This window comes from Ctenocephalides felis, unplaced genomic scaffold (genome assembly GCF_003426905.1).
Source record: "Ctenocephalides felis isolate EL2017-DRISC unplaced genomic scaffold, ASM342690v1 CF-g0.4_SCAFFOLD_03572, whole genome shotgun sequence".
NCBI classification, from domain to species: domain Eukaryota; kingdom Metazoa; phylum Arthropoda; class Insecta; order Siphonaptera; family Pulicidae; genus Ctenocephalides; species Ctenocephalides felis.
In genome coordinates this window covers 12,890,440-12,912,663 of record NW_020539726.1, presented here as the reverse complement: position 1 = coordinate 12,912,663, position 22,224 = coordinate 12,890,440, and the positions used below count along the sequence as shown (strand labels likewise).

At 28.6% G+C, this 22,224-nt stretch overlaps 4 protein-coding genes across 4 annotated transcripts; 2 read left to right on the top strand and 2 right to left on the bottom strand.

The window, feature by feature from the left end:
* Positions 1 to 5,256: 5,256 nt before the first annotated feature.
* Positions 5,257 to 9,144, bottom strand: LOC113388074. Its single transcript, XM_026625484.1, has 8 exons — positions 8,987 to 9,144; positions 8,644 to 8,918; positions 8,166 to 8,328; positions 7,809 to 8,031; positions 7,365 to 7,510; positions 6,883 to 7,043; positions 5,565 to 5,821; positions 5,257 to 5,393 (listed from the first exon to the last, which is right to left on the bottom strand). The coding sequence occupies exons 1-8, from the start codon at positions 8,996 to 8,998 to the stop codon at positions 5,257 to 5,259; spliced, it is 1,374 nt and encodes a 457-aa protein (XP_026481269.1). The 5' UTR covers positions 8,999 to 9,144.
* A 2,983-nt stretch (positions 9,145 to 12,127) lies between these two features.
* On the top strand, positions 12,128 to 13,563 carry LOC113388625 (lysosomal aspartic protease-like). The gene is given in 2 exon segments (XM_026625989.1): positions 12,128 to 12,759; positions 12,761 to 13,563. Coding segments are annotated over 2 exon segments (1,149 nt in total). The 5' UTR covers positions 12,128 to 12,360; the 3' UTR covers positions 13,511 to 13,563.
* Positions 13,564 to 14,695: 1,132 nt separating this feature from the next.
* LOC113388073 (p21-activated protein kinase-interacting protein 1-like) lies at positions 14,696 to 16,791 on the top strand. Its single transcript, XM_026625483.1, has 3 exons — positions 14,696 to 14,806; positions 15,150 to 16,535; positions 16,774 to 16,791. Exons 1-3 carry the CDS (start codon positions 14,732 to 14,734, stop codon positions 16,789 to 16,791), a joined length of 1,479 nt encoding a protein of 492 aa, XP_026481268.1. The 5' UTR covers positions 14,696 to 14,731.
* Positions 16,733 to 21,573, bottom strand: LOC113388072 (dipeptidase 3-like). The gene is made up of 6 exons (XM_026625482.1): positions 20,925 to 21,573; positions 20,641 to 20,831; positions 18,920 to 19,120; positions 17,531 to 17,693; positions 17,077 to 17,132; positions 16,733 to 17,007 (listed from the first exon to the last, which is right to left on the bottom strand). The coding sequence occupies exons 1-6, from the start codon at positions 21,571 to 21,573 to the stop codon at positions 16,912 to 16,914; spliced, it is 1,356 nt and encodes a 451-aa protein (XP_026481267.1). The 3' UTR covers positions 16,733 to 16,911.
* Positions 21,574 to 22,224: the final 651 nt, after the last annotated feature.

Genomic DNA, 22,224 nt, shown 5'->3' with positions numbered 1-22,224 from the left:
GGGCAAAAAAATTTGGTCAAAAAAAATTTGTCGAAAAAAATTTGGTCAAAAAAATTTTGAACAAAAAATTTTGGACAGAAAAAAATTTCGGAGTAAAAAATTTGGTCAAAAAATTTTTGGCCAAAAAAAAATTTGGTCAAAAAATATTTGGTCAAAAAAATTTTGGACAAAAAAATTTGATCAAAAAATTTTGGACAAAAGAAATTTGAACAAAAAAAAATTGATCAGAAAAATTTTGAACTAAAAATTTTGGTCAAAAACAATTTTGGACAAAAAAAAATTCAGGCAAAAAAATTTTGATCAAAAAAAATTTGGACAAAACAATTTTAGACAAAAAAAATTCAGACAAAAAAATTTGGTCAAAAAAAATTTGGACAAATAAATTTGGGTCAAAAAAATTTGGACAAAAAGATTTTGGAAAAAAATTAGGAAAAAATATTTGAAAAAATTTTTAGCAAAAAAAAAAAATTAGTTCAAAATTTTTCTGATCAAATTTTTTTTGTCTTTGATTTTTCAGGAAAAAATTTTTTCGACAAAAATTTTGTGGAAAAAAATTTTGGCAAAAAAAAGTCGGGAAAAAAACATAGACTATAGTCTTTGATTTTTTCGGAAAAAAATTTTAGGAAAAAACCATGGACTTTGATTTTTTGCAAAAAAAACTTATTTATTTTGGAGAAAAAAAATTTTGAAAAAAAAATTGGAAAAAAAAATTGTAAAGAAAAATTTTTTGGAAATAAAATTTGGAGAAAAAATTTTGGAGCAAAAGTGTTTGAGGAAAAACCATGGAATATATTTTTCTTTGTCTTTGATTTTTCAAATTTTTATTTTCGGAATTAAATTTTTTTTCGATGGTTTTTCACTCAAATCATAACGTGTCAAAACTTCTACATTTTTCACTTACTTTCAATTTTTACTAAACATTTTTTTTCGATGGGTTTTTAACTCAAACTTTCAATTTTTTTCCATTTTTCCTCCAAATTTTTTTTATAAAATACTTTTCCATAATTGGAAATTTTTTTTCCATAATTTTTTTTACGAAAATTATTTACAATTTTTTTTCCAAATAATTTTTTTTCAAAAATTTTTTTTACATCTAAATTTTACACTCAATCCAATCTTGTTAAAAAAAATCAAAAGACCATGATTTTTCACTCAAATCGAATCGCGTCAAAACATCCACATTTTTCTCTCACTTACAAAGTCATGGCCTATGGTTTTTCACACAAATCATAACGTGTCAAACATCCACATTTTTCACTCACTTTCCATTTTGTTCGATTTTTTTCCAAAAATTTTTTTCGATTTTTTTTTTTCCAAAAAAAAAAATTTTCAAGGAATTTTTTTACATCTACATTTTTCATGCTTTTCAGTATATTCAAACATGCCAAAGAAATCTACATTTTTCAGTCAATTCAATATTATTAAAAAAGCAAAGTGTATAATCAAAAAATGTAGTTAAAAAAGAAAATCGTTCTATTCTATAGTTGAGATTTCTGTTCTATAGTTGAGATTTTGTCCAAAAATTTGCTTTGATAAATAATTAATTTACCAAAGGAGAAGTTTATGTTCTCTCCAGAAATTTCTGAAAAAAAAGTTTAAATATAATAAAAGTTATCACTTAATACCTCTCGAAGTACCCTCAAGTTTTGAATCGCAATACTTTCTCTCCAACATTTATTTAATTTTAGTGAAGTTCTAAGCTATGTCTGAGAAGAAAATAAATGCTGGCTGGAAAGTATGCATCTCTTTCAACTTGTGCAAGGGAAAGTTGGCAAAAACATAGGCTAGTTTTCCTGGATCGCATAACACTTTTTTTATTTTTTTAAAGACTTGTATCTTGTAGATTTCACATTAATTTTGTATATTTATTCCTTAGCTTTTATTTGTTTGATTTATTTGGCTAAAAATATAGGTTTTTAGTATTGATAACGCTAATAATGTCATTAATTTTATTTATTTTTTACACAATTAGTGCTATGTCCATAGAAAACTTACATCAAAAATATAATAATCATATTAGGCATAATACAGTTTTTTTTAATTTTTAATCTGGATGAATGATAACTTATTTTAAAAATAATTTTGTCTACAAATTTGGACATTATTTATAGATTCATGTCACAAATTCTAAATTTCAACGCCAATCATGTAAAACACTAAACTCAGAAAAAATATTTGCTTGTTTCAAATACGTTTGCTTTATTATTCAAAAATTTATCTGTGAAGAATTTATCAGTTTATTATGCTTGGCATATGATTGCATAAGACTAAGCAGATATCTTATATTATTTATAACAAGTTCATTAATCCTAATTACAATTAAGACAGTCGACATTATTAATGATATTGATAAATTTTCTAGCAGACAAAAAAAAAACATTTTTAATTTCATATCACAGGCCAATCATGAAATTATGATCTCGAATTCTTTTTAAAAATTCTGAAAATTTGACTATATTTGTATTTATACAAAATTATTTAATCTGGTGTACTTTCACATTATAAATGAGATTTCAAATATTTTGAGTATTTTAGTTCTCAACAAGTATAATAAAATATATAGGTGACTAAAATAAATAAGTTCAGTCGCATAAAATATTGGTTTCCAAATATTTTTATAAAATTAAATAAACCTAAACATTTTTTTTAATAACGCAATATAGACTAGAACAAAATTTATAATTTGGCTGTATTCTCTTTTTTTTTAATAAGTTTCAATCAGATCCTCCTATACTATATTGTATTAAACTTGTGATGTGATTTATGGCAACACTTAATAAATAAATATGTCAGCCGTTTCACATCATGTTGCTTCAGCAATTTTCGTAAAATACACTTAATAAAACTTAAAATAACATCAATAAATCTTATCAAACATTTTAATATAAGGTGAAACAGCTGATTCATTAATTATAAAAAAAATCTTATTGTCTAATATTATTTTGAGAGCACTTGGCATGTTTTTTTTATAAACTAACACCGTGTTTGAAAAATTTACTTTGTCTAAACAGAATGGTAAAACTACATAACACTATAGAAACCTAACTAATATATCAATCATATAATAATAGAACATGTTTTATTTTAACCAAGGTGCCATCTTTATAATTAATATTATTCTTAAAACATTAAAAATTAGGGCGGGTCGATTTGTATGGGTAAAAAAAGTCGCATAGGCACATATTTTTTTCGGATACTAAAAATCAAAATAGGATACTTTGCCGAAGAAACCCATATCTCTAAAATGAATTCTGACGTCCCGTGCATTGACCCAAAGATTGGGTCAAATTTTGAAAAATCCTGTTACTGACCCCCAATAACTTTAGAAGGCCGATCTACCCATACCCATGGCTTACCCCCCTGACAATTTTGGTACTTCAATATGACAAAAATCAGCAATTTATTTTTATTATAAAATTTATTTATTCATAACATATGTAAATAAAACTATGTAAAAATTATAAATTATCGCAAATTTTCGCGAAAAATGCTTCGAAAAAATTGAAACAAAACTTTTAATAATTTTTTTTGTTAACAAGTTTTTTGTGTGTGTATGAATTAATATACGAAATTCGTATATTAATAAATTAATATACAAAAAATGGTTGAAAATACGAAAAACGATGATTTTTTACCATTTTTATATGGGAGACCTATAAGGGGAAGTCTCAGGGGTTGAACGATGGACATGGGTGGATCGGCCTTTCAAAATTCAACCCTTATCTTTGGGTCAATGCACAGGACATCAGAATTCATTTTAGGGGTATGGTTTCTTCAGCAGAGTATCTTATTTTGATCCCCAGTATCCGAAAATCATATGTGCCTAAGCGACTTTTAAATCGACCCGCCCTATTAAATATAATTCTAATATTATAAGCAACATCATTGAATCAATACAAAGGATCAATGTCAATATTGTAAATTGTTGATACATAGAAATATTTTTTTACTGTGTTAGTTTGAAAAATTATGTCAACAAATTATGGATACTCCTCCTTAATTGGTTATAGATAACTGCATCAATAAGTAGAAATGCAGTTTTCTTACTATCCAAGTGGCTAATTTTTAACCATGGTTCTGGGTTTAGTTCAGAACTACTGTAGTATAATTTAAAACAGCATGCACTCATGACAATGAATATAAATTTTCATTTTTCAGACCCACCAGAAAAATGTTAGTAACTATCACCTTTGTTAGATGGTTATTATGCCATGCTAATAATCATACTTGCAAAATAAATCTAAAAACTAATAAACATATAAGTAGTATGCAAATGTTCTATCAATATTCAAAATAAGATATGTTGGGATTTTTTTTCAAAGGTTTTTTTGTCTTACGTATATTTTGCAAATCAATTAAAGAGAAAACTGAATAAAATTAACAATTTGATTTCGATATGATAAATGAATAACTTGATGTGATAACGAATCCTCAATTCATATCAATTTTATAACTCAAACTTTATTTGACATAAAATAAAAAAAACTATTGTAAAAAGTTTTACAAGATTATACTAAGAATGGTATAAAATTTTATTTATATATTTTATGTTTTAATAATAAAACTGATATAAAATAGGTGCAATTAAATAATTTCAATAATAATCATTGCTTTAGTGTTCACGAGTTTCATAGATCTGTTATCATAAGCTCTATTAGTCTTTGTTCCAAATATTCATAGAACTGTAGAGAGCTTTCATCGCAAATTTGTGATGTTGATTTATGGTTGATTAAAAAAATTAATTTTGAGAAAACAAATTTGAAAACTACATATATACTTATGTAACTTTCTCATGAATAAACTTAGATTCAACTTCTGAAATATGTATTTTTCTATTTCAATTTTGCCATAAATATCAATATGGTGAAACAGATTTATTTAAATTTTGAAATAATGTTTTTCTGTTAAATTAAAATCTTTGCAATGTAAGTGCATAATAAAAGTTGTAGGATTAAAGTATGCATTAATAATTGATAAAATTTCTACAATGCCAAAATGCTAGTCTTTATTGGAAAGAGTCTACTATAAATTTGAAAACAATTAAAGTCCTTTAATTTATCATGAAATATTGGACTGTCTACTAGAATCACTTGTAGTTATGTTCATTTTTATACGTTATTATTTTTTTAACTTTATCATTTTATTCCTTTTGATGATAATCTTTGTTAATAAGAAAAGGAATATAATATTTCTTGCATAATCAAATGTGCAATCATAGTTAGTTAGTTATCCATGAGAAAATCACAATATTTATACTTAAGTTAAGCCTTGAAGTCCAGCAGCAGTGTCATCTTTGCGATGTCTATCTTCACTTTTCCATGAGCTAACCGGGATGTGAGGAGCAGGCAAAACAGATCTCAAAGACTGTACTAGTTGTATGGTGTCAATTAGTGCTGAAATAATCATAATGATAACTATTTATATTGGAACCATCATTTAATCAGAAATAAAAAGTGTCAAAATATTTTAATTTCACTAAAAAAGTACCATGATTTTATGCTATATCTTGGCACATATTTTAAGGCATAAATAGTTTATGCTACAAGACAACAATTTCTACCTACTTTTTTGTAAGCTCTCACTCTGCTTGCCATAAGGTTTACACATAGAAGGTCTGATAAAAGTCTTCATTCTAGCAATGTTCCTCATCAATTCAGAAAACGCTCGAACAATTTTGTCTCCACCAACACCTCCTCCACTGAGTGCGCCCAGGGCTCCGCCCAATGCTTCAGAACTGCCACCCCAAGCACCATTATGCAAAGCCAGCAAATCTTTATTGCTACATAATGTATCCAGATCTAGTGATGAGGTTGAGGTACGACTAAGAAAAAATGAATTATAAAAACAAATGCAATACAAGTTAAGATCATTAACATTAAGAGTTAAGAGTGGATTTGGAATGATTCTTATTTTATTTATTATAAAAACTATTTCAATGCAAGTTGAGATAATTAAATACAACTGTTATACATGCCTGTTGTTCATAGTTTGTAGTTTTTGTGTGTTTATAAAATGAAAAAGAGCTAAATAGGGACTCAAAATGTATGCTGTTAGACCAATGAAAAAAATGTTAATATCTTATAGCTTTTTTCTTTTTCATAAATCGATGAAATTCTGTACAAAAACTATTGATCTACTATTTTTTATCTTGCACAATCAGAATTATAGAATTTTGTGATATGAGTGAAATGAATAAACAACATTTAATGTTCGTTCCCCTCATATTACAAAATTCTATATATAAATATATATATATATAAATTTATATAATTAAAATTATTGGATGGATGCCCAAGAAACAATTTTATCATATATATATATATATATATATATATATATATATATATATATGTATACATATACATATATATATATATATATATGTATGTATGTATACATATACATATATATATATATATATATATATATATATATATATATAATATATTCTATATTATATAAATATATATTATAGAATTTTGTGATATGAGTGCAACGAATATGAAATGTTGAATATGAACAACACAACACACAGATTTTTACACACACTTTACCTAATAAATACAGACGCATCGAGATCATGGTATGCCTCATCTTCAGTGTAATTTCAAAGCAGTAAAAATTAAATGAATATATTCACATGCTTAGTATTGTGTCAAGCATTGTACAAAATAGTTGGCGTTATGTTTTTCAAAAATTAAATATAATTCATATAAAATATTTAATAATGTATTAGTATATAATTGAAGATGAAGCATATCATGGCCTCGAAACGTCTGTAATTATTAAATAAAGTGTGTATATTGTTCATATTTAACATTTGATATATATATATATATAATACAAAATAATAAATTAATCAATTATGAAATTTTAGACTACCTCAAAAAATCAGAAACTTTATGCTCCATAGGACTTGGAATATTATTCTGTGATATTTGTGATGTTATGGAAGTTGATGGAGGCTCATATTGCTTCTTGTCCAGCTGTTGCAATACTCGCTGTTTTTCCAGAGATGAAAGAGCTCCAAATTTCTCTAAATTCTATTGAATAAAATAATATTTGTTATCTTTTATTTTAGTAGCAACTGCAACATGCAGTAGCGATAAAAAGAATGAAACTCAATTCACATTTAGATACAAAAATGCCAATGCTTAGTAGAATTGAATGCTTCCTTCAGATAGATTTTAGAAAAAAAATTACACTATGTGCTTATATTAAGTGTTTATTAAATGAATGAAATAAATTTTATTATAATATTTAAAAATAAATAATTTGATTTTTAATTTTGATCTAAACTCATAAGGGACACTTTACCTGTAACCCTGTATAAACTTAATAAGAACCCTAATTTTTATACATACTTGCTGAGCAATGGCTCTATTTTGCTGCTGGATTATGGCAGCAGTGATTTGCTGGGCTGGACCCTTGTTAGGTGTTTGTGATGCATTATGTGATCCCTTAGGTGATTCCATAGGGCCAGTTAAATCCACTGCACCTGCAATATGCCCTATTAAATATTTTAGAAATTATATAAAGACTTTGAGCTTAAATTATTAGAATTCTTAAGAATAATATCCATTTCAAGTGAAATCTTTCGTGTTTTTTTGGAAGTAAACTCTTTATGACTTAAAATATGATAATTCTGATAAAACATAGTGATAGGAACGAGTACAATATACAGACAATATTTATGTAAATAAAGTAAAACATGAAAAATTTTACTTAGACTGGATTTTATATAAAATGGTATTTACATATTAAAAAAATTCAATAAATTTTCAAATAAATATTCAAATAAATCTTACTAAGAGCACCCAAATGACTCATATTAAATTGATCACTTGTGAAGTTTTGTGGAGTGTGAGGAGGCTCTGGAGTCATAAATGTATTTGAAGTTGAACCCATAGGAGCATTCAAATGGCCTTTATAATAGCGACAAGCAGGGCTTGGGCATGACTGCACAACTTCTACAATAAAGTCCTTTTCCATACCAAGGTTTTCTCTCCCAATAGTATAGGAATCCATTACCTAAAAATGCACATGTTTTTTTGTTTTAATGGCTATAAATTTATAACCTTATATCAAAAATTTAAAAATAATCTTGTACAAACTTTACTTCGGCACTGACAATTTAATTAAACAAATTAAAGTGTTTAACTTACTGCTCTCACAGTGGCTTCAATGCCAAGGTGAAGTCCATGGGGTCCACCCATGTGTTTTAACATAACTGCATTTGCAAAATGTTCAAATGGAAGAACTATTTTTCCTGAATCTCTCAAAACTAATCTACCTTGTGAATCCAGTGCAACACGACTAGCCAGGACTCTGAAATATTGCACATTTGCATTTCAATTAGCAAAAAGTAGTTACCATTTTAAAAGTGTGACAATGAAACATTCACGATCTTTAATATGTAGAAGACCGCATGTCCACCGGTAGTACACAATGCACTAACATTATAGAACCACCGGTGGACATACGATATATGTTATCTGGAATAGACCATTTTTGGTGAGGTTCCTACAAGTAAAGCACGAGTTTTGATGCGGTCTTCAAGGTGTTAAAAATAGTTAACCATAATGATTATACATTCTGCTTAAACAAAGTTTTTGGAATATGAATCATTCTATATTTACTTACTGAAGATATGCTGCATTTGGAAGCATTGCTGAATCTTTTAATTCAGTAAAACATTGCAATAATTCTACACTGGGACTCCAGCCCTTGTTTTGCAGATATAATTGTAATAACATATACAATTTTTCAGTCACATAACCAGTTCCAGGAGTATCACTGACTCCCGAATGTGCTCCCATTTGTGAAGACATATTCGAATGTTTGTTTGCTAAAACAGCTTTCATGGTCTCCGCCAAATCCATCTTATATATATCAAGAAAAGTGGGTTTTGATTGATCCTGACAAATATATAATTTGTAAGTACAAAAATATATTTAAGACTGATAATCAAATTTTATTAACAAACCAGGGCTATCATGGAGCAGATCTGATTTAAAGAAAAATTAACTATTACACTAAATATTACATATTTTCAAAACATTTCTATCAATCAATATGCAGACATAAAACACAGATTATTTTTTTGACAATGGTTGACATTTGTAAATATTGACAATTAAAGGGCCACTGAACTTGCTCAATCAATAATTGCATGCAATATGTGTTGGCAATACTGGTAACTTAATTTTTGAGCGCCAAAAATTTGAATTATAATGAGTGAATATAAAGATTATAGCATCGTTTTAGAAACATGTTTATTACGTATTCTTTTGTTTGCTTGCTTTTATATTCAAAAGAGATATTAAAGAAATGCCATTTGCCACGATTGGTTATCAAATTAGTCAGAAACTTTTTAACATTTTTTACCTTTCTATGAGTTTTACCGCGATTTACAATTTTACAGAAATGAGAAGGTAAAGTGCGGATAAGATTACCTTCTAGGAAATCCGTGTAAAAAACTACTTTACTTTCTGAGCTGCTTGATGATGATACACCTACAGTATCGAAAACGTACATAATAAATAGTTAAAATATTTATGTTTTTTATGGCAGCAAATATACATTTAAAAAAAAACTAATCAGCACGATTCCCAACAATTAAATATTTTTCGACCGGTTTTTGAATTTTCAAAATCGATTCAGAATTGCGGGCTAAAACGTGGACGAAAAAGTTTTCACTTTTCTGCTATCCAATTTAAATTTGAATGATTCAAAACTTTTTATTTGAATTGACGAAATAAAAAACTGATGGCATTTTTGGGAATGCTGGTCAAGCGGTTTCGGAGATCCAAAAAAAAGTAAAAAAATGCTATTTGGTGGCCAAGAATAATCATTAGACATATGCACATCAAATTATGAGATATTTTGTAGAGATTTTAATAATGATTGATAATATTAATAACTGATTGTAATAATGATTTTGTTTACATTTATATTTTACGCGGCGCTTACTTATTTATATTTTGCGCGCAGTGCGTTTGTTTGATAAAATGATCAAAATTTCCAAAATATTTTGAAATATAAAAAAAAATCAGAACTACAAATTCCCAAATTTGATTTTTCCAAAGTTTTAAAAAAATGTTGAATCTTTTTTTAAACAAAATATGTATGCACGCAATAATTTTGGTACGGGAAGTAAAATTAACAAGATAAATATTATTAACTTCCCGTAGTGTAAGTTATAGTAATCGCAAAAAAATCGAAAATAATTTTTTTATATATTTTTATATATCTCATTTTGACATACCTTAAAAAAATGGATGTATGTGTGTGTGTGTGTATGTGTGTGCGTGTATATGTGTGTGTGCTGTATGTATGTGTGCGGATACAAAATTTCGACGACGATTTCGGAAACACGGATGAAGCATTTGAATAATTCAAAAACATTCGATTCGTATTGATGAGAAGACGTGCTGTTTAGTTTTTGGCGAAGGCAGGTCTAGTCGTTTCGGAGATACGGGGCAAAAAGTGCCACAAATGGTATTTCAATTTTTGAGGAGAGTGTCCGATTCAAATAATCTAAAATACATTGTACTTGTATTGACAAAATGAACAACTGATAAAAAAAGACAGGTCTAGCCTCTTCGGAGATCCAATAAAAAAGTAAAAAATAATGCCATTGGCGGTCAAAAATAAACAGAGATGATAATAATAAGTAAGTACAAATTTTATGTACATTTATATGGTTTCCGTACTAATGTTTACACGTTAGATGACTACGCGGCGCTCACGCGCTTTGATATTCGACTCTAAATCAGCTATGCAGCACGATTGCTTAAAATATGTTCAAAATTTTCAAAATACGAAAAAAAACGAATATAAAAAAAATCAGAATATAAAAAAATTAAATTTTTCAGGAAAGTCAATTTTTTTCAAAATTTTCAAAATTTCTCAAAAATCTAATTTTTTCAAAATTATTTATTAAACGGGAAGTTCCAGCAATTTGTATTAAGGCACTTTGCCATGCACCACTAGTTGAAATGATATTGAAATAAATGGAAGAGTGTTTATTAACAGTTTTTAACTTCCCGTAGAGTAAGTTATAGTAATCGCAAAAAAATCGAAAATGAAAATTTTTATATATCTTTACATTTCAGGGGTTTCTGAATATTTTGGCATACCTTAGAAAAAATGGATGTATGTGTGTGTGTATGTGTGTATGTGTGTGTGTGTGTGTGAGCGTGTATGTATGTGTGTGCGGATACAAATTTTCGTCGACGATTTCAGGAACACGGATGAAGCAATTTGAATAATTTAAAAAACATTCGATTCGTATTGATAAGGAGACGTGCTGATTAGTTTTTGGCGTTCCGAAGATATTGGGCAAAACGGTACCTCAGTTTTTAAGAAAACGGAACGTCCGATTTTAATAATTCAAAAAACATTTTACTTGTATTGATAAGATGAAGATTTGATCAAATTTTCATAAGGGCGGGTCTAGCGGTTTCGGAGATCTAACGAAAAAAGTAACAAAAAGGCCATTTGGCGGTAAAAAATTATCATTAGATATATGCACATCAAATTATCAGATATTTAATAGAGATTTTAACAATAAGTATAAATTTCCATTCCTATGGGTTCCGTACCAATGTTTATGCGTTAGACGGTGGCGCGGCGCTTACGCGCTTTATATTTTGTCTCTATGCGGTTAAAGCAGTACGATTGCTTTGAAAAAAAATTCAGATCTTCCAACATATGTCAAAATAAAGAAGAAAACATTTTTTTTCAAAAAAAAAATTAAAAAAAAAAAAAAAAAAAAAAAAAAATTATTTTTTCAATTTTTTTTTTCAAAAAAAGTAATTTTTTGTCAAATTTATAGTTTCTCAAAAATCTTATTTTTTCGAAGTAATTTTTTTCAAAAATGTTAATCGTTTTTAAAAAAATAATAATTTTTGGTACGGGAAGTTCCAGCAATTTGCCTTAAGGCCCGATGCCCTAATTGCCTTAAGACAGAATTCCACTTACAGCTAGTTAATAATTATCAGAGTAGCAGACATAATGCTGCTGCTTCTCACGGGTGTCGTCGATAACGGCCCTAATGTTTACAATAACATTCTCTTCGCCAGCAGATAGCTCGTTGCTCGTTGATTTGACCTGAGAACGGCGTCGGTGTCAAATATATCTGTGCTGTGTCTATGGCGAAATTTGTGATGCAGAGATTGTTGTGTCACCTTGGGGTCATTCTATTTATCGCATGAATCGCATTATTAGCAGTTAATCAGTTATTGAGAAAAAACACAAACAGTTTCGCTACATAGCTCTTGTACAAACAATCTAGTGCAGAAAGTAAAAGTTCTAAAATTTAAATATATCTGAAACCATTGTTGTTATTGTGTCGAGATGTTATTTTATAGCATTCTAATCGCTTTATTAGCTTTTAGTTCGGGAGAAATTATACGAGTTCCATTGTATAAAATACAAAGCGTACGTCGTCAATTGCAAGATGTAGGAACAGAAATGAAACAATTACGTCTTAGGTACGGAGGACCAACTCCTGAACCATTGTCCAACTATTTAGATGCCCAGTACTACGGACCCATAACTATTGGTAATCCCCCACAAAATTTTAAAGTTGTATTCGATACTGGTTCATCCAACCTTTGGGTTCCTTCAAAGAAATGCCATATGACCAATATCGCCTGCATGCTTCACAATAAATATAACAGTGCTAAATCTTCCACCTATGTCAAGAATGGCACTGATTTTGCTATTCAGTACGGATCAGGAAGTCTTTCTGGTTTTCCTTTCCACTGATACTGTAAACGTTGGTGGGCTCGATGTGGCTAAACAAACTTTTGCCGAAGCTATGAGTGAGCCTGGCTTAGCTTTTGTTGCTGCCAAGTTTGATGGTATATTGGGAATGGGATACAGTTCAATATCAGTTGATGGTGTTGTACCAGTATTCTACAATATGTACAATCAAGGTTTAATATCCGAACCCATTTTCTCATTTTACTTGAATCGTGATCCCACAGCTCCGGTTGGAGGAGAAATTTTATTAGGAGGTTCAGACCCAGATCACTACAAAGGTGACTTCACTTATTTATCAGTTGATAGAAAGGCTTATTGGCAATTCAAAATGGATTCAGTAAAAGTTGGCGGACAAACATTTTGTGAAAATGGATGTGAAGCAATTGCAGACACTGGTACCAGTCTCATCGCAGGTCCTTTAAATGAAGTTCAGAATTTGAATAAACTTATTGGTGCTACACCAATTGTTGGTGGCGAATATATGGTTGATTGCGAACAAATACCAAACTTGCCAAACATTGAATTCATATTAAACGGGAAGGTATTTGCATTGGAGGGAGCTGATTATGTTTTGAAAGTTGCTCAAATGGGAAAGACAATTTGTCTATCTGGATTTATGGGAATTGATATTCCTCCTCCAAATGGTCCTCTATGGATTTTAGGAGATGTTTTCATTGGAAAATTCTACACAGAATTTGATATGGGAAATGATCGCGTGGGTTTTGCTGAAGCTGTTTAAAATATAAATATTTTTGTAAAGAAGTCTGATATTTTGTTTATAAATACTTTAAAATCAAAGATTAATAATAGTTAGAAATTTAGGAGTGATATACTAAATATGTAAATAATTTATGTATTTACAAAAATAAATGAAATAATAATTTTAAGGACTTGTGTAATTTGCATTTGTTTTCATTTTTATGAGTTTCAGAATTACATCTATGCAAGTTCTTAAGCAATTTAAATATGCTTAAAATAAATCTTACAAGTTTTTTATTATTATGTTTAAGTGATCAAAATATTAAAATATCTAAGTACATAAATGAGAGATCTATGAAAATGTGAAAAATTGATACGCATATGTGCTCAGTTTTGACCCTTATGACCTTTTATATTACCTTTCGAAATATCGAAATATCGAAATAAATCTCTTTGTGGCAATAATCATATTTATTAATAATAATTATATGGACATTTACAGATGTTTTGGTTGTTCGATATATTTAAAATTTAATATAATTAGGAAAAAGCATTACAATCGACATGATAATAGAAAATCGCGTGGTAAAATCAAAATGTAATAAATAAGATTTAGTTTTTGTTGTTCGACGTAGAGACATATTCTTATTGAATGTTGATTTTCAACCGATCGTCGAAATAAAAGAAAACAATATATAATAAAATATTTATTTATACGTTTCGACACTGTTGTGTGTCATCATTTAGCAAACTTTTAATGTTTTATAGTATCTAAAAGAATTTTTACAAAGTTTAAAAAAGTTAAATTTAGAATATTACATATATTAAAAATTGATATATACCACACCAGAAAAAATAATAACACAAATTTAAGAAAAATAGGAAATTATCAATAATAAAATAACAATTTGTTTATATACAAAATATATGTATATGGATATATACGAAATATATTTATATGGTATATACTTAAATATATGGGCATGGATGTTATCAGTAAAATATGTATAAAAACATTCCATATTCCATGTACTTTAATTAATTATAATATATAATATAACACGCCCACTAAAATAAGACACGCTCACCGAAATACTTTGATAGAAAATAACTATCTGAACGAAGCGTTTAGCTCTGGCTCTGTGTTTTAGGTTATGTTTTCGAAACATGTGCGTTAAGTCAATTCTAATAGTGAAATTAACATCGACTTCAATATATTAAATGGATAAAAGAGCTGATTAAATTCAATTACTAATTAAAAATGACGTCTGAATTTGAAATTGTAGTTGGAACTTACGAGCAATTCATTTTAGGATATAAAATTGAAAAAACACAAGTACGTCCGAAACAAATTTATAGGTTATTGTAATGGATTTGAAACCATGGAATTAAATTGATATGAATTATATATTGTTTTTTTTCAACAATGACATTTATTGATACGCGTTAAGAAATACTATGGCGATGTAATTATATTAATCTGGTGATCAGATTGATATCCTTGCATACATTAACATAAAAGTTGCTTTAAGGTTTTCATATAATATTTTTTATGGGGGCACTGTTATAGTGTCTGAACAATAATTTTACCTTGTTGCCCTTTAAGAAACATATCAAATATACAATTTTAAACACGTGTTACTCGTTTAGGTTATATTAATCACATTATATGTTTTCAGGAGTCAAAATGTGTTATCAAACAAACCTTTGCAACAAAATCCCACACTGGTTCAATCCGTGCTGTTGCATGCTGTGAAAGGTTCTTGGCTTCTGCTGGATCCGATGATAGGATATTTATTTATGACATGAATACAAGAAAAGAAGTTCAAATGCTTATTCATCATTCTGGTACTGTCAACACCATTGCCTTTACTCCAAAAGCCTCACATATTTTGAGTGGCGGTGCTGATGGTGCTTTAGCTATTGTCCGCACTGGAAACTGGCAAACAGAAAAATTATGGGGTAGTGCACATAAAAAATCAGCCGTTAATCATGTTGCTGTACATCCAAGTGGAAAGCTTGCTCTGTCAATTGGTGCAGATCATGTTTTACGGACATGGAATTTAGTTAAAGGAAGACATGCTTATGCAACTAACTTATCCAGTCGTGGGCCTCATGGTCTTCTTTTAGATTCAATTCATTGGTCTAAAGATGGTTCCCATTTCACCTTAGCTGGTTCAAGAAAACTTGATATCTGGAGCATAGAACACGCTGCAGTGATTGACAGTCAAGAATTAGACTCAAAAATGACTAGTTGTTATTGGATTACTGAAACTAAATTAGTTTGTGGATTGGAAGATGGTAATATATTAATATATGATACAAAGAATAAATCGAAGCATATTGAAAAAGGACACAGCTGCAGAATTAAATGTGTTGCTGGTATAAATATGTATATTGTAACATGTGATAGCTCGGGTGTTATAAAACTTTGGATTAATGATGATAATGATGATATTCAAGAAATGTGTTCAACCAATGCTTCCTGTAGAATAACATGTATTACTTTGGTTGATAACAGATGCTTAAAAAAAGAGGAAGTAGAAAATAAGGGAGAATTGAATGTGTTACAAAATGAACAAAGTAGTGACAATGAGTCTTTAAATATGGAAAATGAAAATAAACCAAAAAATCTTAAGAAACGAGGGCAGGTTGTTGTTATTGAGGAAGAAATAAATGAAGTTAAAATATCTACTAATGAAAATGAAGGTAAAAGAAAGACCATTGAAATTGAAGAAAAGGCTGTACCACATAAAAAACAGAAAAAGAAGAAATGCGATTCAACTATAAGAGATGAAGCTGAACAAGAATTTGAGCACGAGTCCAAATTATCTGAAAATTTGGATTCAGACATAGATCAGTCAAGTGAGAAGGTTACAAAGAAACAGAAAAAAAAGAAATCTAAAAATGAAAAGAATGCTAAAATAGATACAGAATCTAGTATATCAAAAGAAAATACTATAGAAGATGTTAACGGGAGAAAAAAATCAAAGAAAGATCGCAACATACAAAAACAGTCATTTGAAAGCAAAATATCACATAGTACGAATGTTGAGGAACATAAAGTAAAGAAAAAATGTAAACCAAATTCAGTTCAAAGTGAAAAAAATGCTGAAAGTTTGTTGGAAATATCTGAAATCAAGATAGCTAAAAAAAAGAAAGCAAAAACCGTTGAAAATTCAAGTATAGAATCCACCGAAGCAGAACAAATATCAAATATGCCAATAAAAATAAAGAAAAAAAAGCATAAAATGTTAGAAGATGTTGAATCAAATAATGAAAATGAAATTACAAATGATATAGATTTGCCTATTAAAGTGAAAAAGAAGAAAAAGGATAAAAAAATGTATTAGTATTTAACATTTATTGGATAAATGTATAAAGAATTTATTTTTTTAGGTAACTTTAAATTAAATATTCTTATTTCTATATGAAAAAAAATTATACTACTGGATAACGACAATATGAGTGACCCTCAATAGCTTCTTCTGGAACCCATTCTTCATTTATAGGTACCTTATCACGCACGGCTTCTACCTAATGAAATAAATAGTATAATTAAAAACTAAATTAAGCTGAATTACTATGGTATTAAATTGTTGATACCTCTTTCAATACTCTAACCAAATTTCCGCCAACCAGTTTTTTTATGGCAATATTTCCTATAATGGTAAAACAAAATGTTAATTTGTATTAATGTCATTTATATGTTAATATGTAATTTAAATAATTCAGAAATTATAATTATACTACTATTTACCTAATAAATGACTGTAAACTTTGTTTATGTGATTATATGTTGTAATTTATTGTTAAAAATTATATCATAATGGCTGTATCATTCACAAATTGTTGGAAGATCAGAAATCAACTATGCACTAGAAAATTATGTGGAAACCATACTTAATATCAATTCATACTTTTTCAATCAACAGAATTACACATTATGTGGTATAGGCAAGTTTTTTGCTTCTTCTACTAATAAACATTTAATCAAATATTTATATATTCCGAATTTAATGATTTATTAATGCAGTTATTAATTTATGATTTTATTTACCCCATAACCGGTCTCTTGCCAATTCTGCAAGCAAGTGAGGATAATTTGAAGTTGCACCACTTAAACCAATATGGTCTACTCCAGCCATGTTGCGAACATGATTAATGTACGATATAGCATCTTTCCTTGTTAATTGTTGATTTTTACAATGGTCCACATTCACCTAGTTAAGAATAACAAATATGCACAAGAATACATAGAGTATATGAAAATATCTACAGCTGGATAACGATACAATAGGCTGAATAATGTATCATTTAATAAATTCATTCATAAAATATAGTATAACATAAGAATAGTGACTTTCTTATATATCAAATATATTAAATATTAAGTTGTTTTTCAATATGATATTTTAAGTAGATCAATTATGAATAAACGAACCGACCGGCCGACCGATCTTTTCCAAAAATTAATCAGAACGATTTTCAAGAATAGTTTTTAAATTTCAAAAACGATTTTTTTATGAAAGTATGGACAAAAAATGCACATTTCTGCTTATTCTAAAGAAAAGGCTGATCGTCTTGAAAATCTAATTAACCTTATCGAGTGATATCTAATCGTTGGGCTGTTTTGGCGAAAACGTCGTTGAAAAATGGGGGTTCTCAACGCCCGCATGTCATTTTTTTTACCACCCCCACCTATTATTTTAATTGTTTTCACAGTTTATCATTAAAATTATATAAATATTTATGTTAATTATTTTAAATATTTACTAATAATTTTGGATTTGGTACACTAAAAATTAGATTATTATATAACCTAAGATGATCGCATAAAATACATTGAGTTTAAATTTATTTAGAAGATCGAGGCGAAGAAATTGTTGTCTTCTATTGTTGTCGCACTATTTTTGAATTCTTATTTTCAATCCAAACTTTTTACGACATCCAAAAATTTTAGTAAGTTCAGTACATTGCTTGCAAAAATATTTTTAAATTTTCAATTATTTCTAACGCATGTGTAATATTAATATTTGGGTTTTGAAACATTTCACTTTTTTATTTAAATACAATAATTCACAGAAAATCCCCAAAATTAATAAGTAGGTAAATCCAAATATTAATCTTACACATGTGTTGGAAATAATTGAAAATTGAAAAATATTCTTGTGAGCAATAATACTGAACTTATTGAAATTTTTGGATGTCCTAAAAAGTTTGAATTGAAGAAACGAATTTAAAAATAGTTGCCTATAGTGCGACAACGAAAGAAGACAACAATTTGATTACGAGCACCCGCGAATTACCTCGATATTTTAAATAACTTTCAGATGTATGTATTTTATGCACTTTAATATTATATATAATTTTTGTTCTGAATCCAGAATTATTAAAAAGTATTTTACTGATAAACTGTTTAAATAGTCAAAATATTAATATTAATTACCATAATAATACCACCGTTTTGTGGCAAGCTTGTAAGTATATCGTCGGATATGGCAGAAGTGTCGTTGCATAATGCGAGAGGTGAAGAATTGGCCAACAAGCAGGGGGCACGAGATACAGTCAAAGCTTGCTTCATTGCCAATTCGGAAGCCCCCGACACCTCCAACAAAACTCCCAATCGATTCATTTCACTTATCATTGACTGCAACAAATAAAATTTTAATAAATACAAAAATTTAATCTCATTGTCTTATGTAACATTTTTAGTATGTAGGTTTTTAGTGAAGGTGACCCTATTTTATTATGCTAACCCGGGACGGGAAAAAAGAATAGTGTTCATGCTAAATAACTTAGAAATGATTTAAAGGAACAAATACTATTTAAGGATGCAATAAAAAATCAAGTATTTTAACACTAAATCTACCGACAATATGTAATATATTTAATTCAAATAATAAAATGTTCAAATAATATATTATTTACTGTATATAAAATAAAGAAATTTTCATAAACTTTTATCTAAATTTTTGTTTATATAATTTCTAGAAGAAATTATAAGAAAAAAGCGAATGAAATCAAATATTTATACAGAATTCCATGCGCATAAATATCATACTTTATTCGACCTTTCGGAACAGTATTAACACTTTTGCTGCTTACTCCTTTTTTTATTGGATAATGTTTGAAACTTGTAACAAGCATTTTTTCGGTTTTCTTTTATACACCGAGATGGTAATGAAAATTGATTTATATAAATTTCTTTAAAAATGTTTGAAATGAATTTTTAAATTTAAAATGAATTTATTAGCCTTAGAACCTATCCAATTGAAGAATTGAACAATCTTTTCTCTTATCATTTCCCAAATATGAAAACCCACTTATTATATATTTACTATTTACTTCACATTTCGTCCAGAACTTTATTCTAAATTTTTTTGGTTCATTTGGTATATTTTGTATAAAGCTGCTCCTATATTTCGATAAAAACAACTTTCCAATAACATTTTCTACCGGTCAAATTGACCGACCGTGGTAGTAAGGCCGCATAATTTTTTTTTCGGAAAATAGAAAAAATAATTAAAATCAAAGTGTGGAAAAAATATTATTAGTATGTTTTAATAATTGTCATATAGTTTGATATTGGTATTTTAACGTTTAAAAATGTCTAAGTTAATACATAAAGTTTGAAACGGTCATTTTGACCGGCCTCGGTAGGTTTAAAGTTAAAATAAATCTTTCTTAATCAAAATTACCGACTCTTAGTAAGAACTTTACTATTCGAAGTTATTAAAAATCTTGGAAATCCAAGAAAGTCTATAAGAAGACAATAAACAAGGATCTTTCGCAGGTTCGTGTATTAGAATTATTCTTGTTACTTTCCAAGATTGAGGGAACACTTTTAATCTCAAAATTGAATTAAATGTTATTGTTAATAATCTAATTTCCCTTTTCTGGTAATTCTTTTATCATTTTTATAGAAATTTTGTTATGTTTTATTCAGTCACCGTTATGCGTTTTATGAGTTGGACTAGTATAATTTCATTTCGCAAAAAATGCAGATAAAATCTTCATTCCTCACGTTGCAACTGCCGGGATAAGGCTAGAATGTAGTTTTCCGGTGTTCCTCAAATTTTTCCAATTTTTCCAATTTTTCTTCTGAACTTCTTGCCCAAGTTAGTGTTGTTAAAATAATATATGAATTTAAAACACATATTATTTTACCTGTCCAAATAATGTAATTCCATCTAGCTCAATGTCTTGTTCCGGATGCGATTCCATTTCATAAAATTTAGAAGCAGTGGCCCAGGGCGTGCTGCACCCCTCTTGTGTTAAAGAAACAAATCTGACTCCTAGATGGTAAAGTGACCGTAGGACAGCAAGACTTGCTCCTAGAGCATGGCCGCCTTTAATGCCTATGGTACACATATAAATTATATACATATTTTGGCAATTATTACAAATATGCTGATATGGGAATAAGTTGAACGATACAATTCAGTCTTTACCTAAGATCACAGAAACAAAACCATCCGAATGAGCTTTCTCCATATCTAAAGCTTTATCAACTATGACTAATGACTCATGGTGTTTTGCAGTGTTTTTTGCTGCATCCACTCCTTCCAATGCTCTCTGTACAGCATCCAAGTGTTGTGCTCCACAAGGTATATCTACTGACCACAATAGTGCGCCTACTAAGCCTTCCTTTATTGCTGATAATGAAGTAGTCAAATTTTCCGGACTCCAATAACCTTCTACTAATGGAATTTCACTTAACAGTCGTTTTATAAAAGTCAGCCTTGCTTCCAAGAGAGATGATGAACGCAGCTGTAAAGCAAACGGTACTCCCGCGCCAATTAGTAACAATAACAATATACCAGCTACAGTTGTAGCAATTTTTTTCCCTTTCCATTTAGTTTTACTTTTTTTATTCTTTGGCAATGTTTTAGAATATGTAGAAATGGATCCATTACCAATTTTGCGATTATCTGATTCAGGAGGATATTTGCCACTTATGTCAGTAAGTTCTATATCGGTAAACACGAAACATTTTTGTTGAAAATTGGGCTGGTGCAAATCTAACATCGGATCTGACGGTATAGATTTCAATATAAGATCTGTATTTTGTTCAGTGTTTCGGAATGTTCGAAATTCCATAGTTTTACATAAATAACTGCAATAAAATATTCAAGAATTTAAGTATGTTTATTTTCACTATTTTACTGACATTTTAGTAGATTTTGTCACACATGAAACTGCTATTGATTCTACTGCGCACATGCGCAAATAATTTATCGTCGTCGCGCCAAATTAAAACAATAGATCAAACTGGACCAAAGAAGTATTCAGTTTTTAAATTGAAGTTTAATTGAATATTTTCTGAAATTAAAAATAACCGTTGGTTACACAGAAACTGCTACTAACGGACTTTATCATAAGAATTTATTGAAGCGACTCCCTACTGATCCTTTTCAATTCACGTATTTTTTAAATCGATCTAGAACATTTTGAGTAAATTTAAAAGAAAAACTAGTTGGTATTGGTATTTTGCCTTAAGGCAAGTTACATGAACTTCCCGATATGTGTAAATAATCGATTTAATCCATGACAAAAAATTTAATTTATGAGTGGTTAAAAGTATCCGAAGTGGATTTATTACACATTATTAAAAAGTGAACACGTTAACCCGGTAGGAGTATTTTCTGAAAGCAACTTTTCAAAATTCAATAATTAATTTTTTATAATTTTTTTAATATTGAACCAGTTTCCGTAGGACTTTAATGCTTTAGTATGTTTATTAAGACGAAG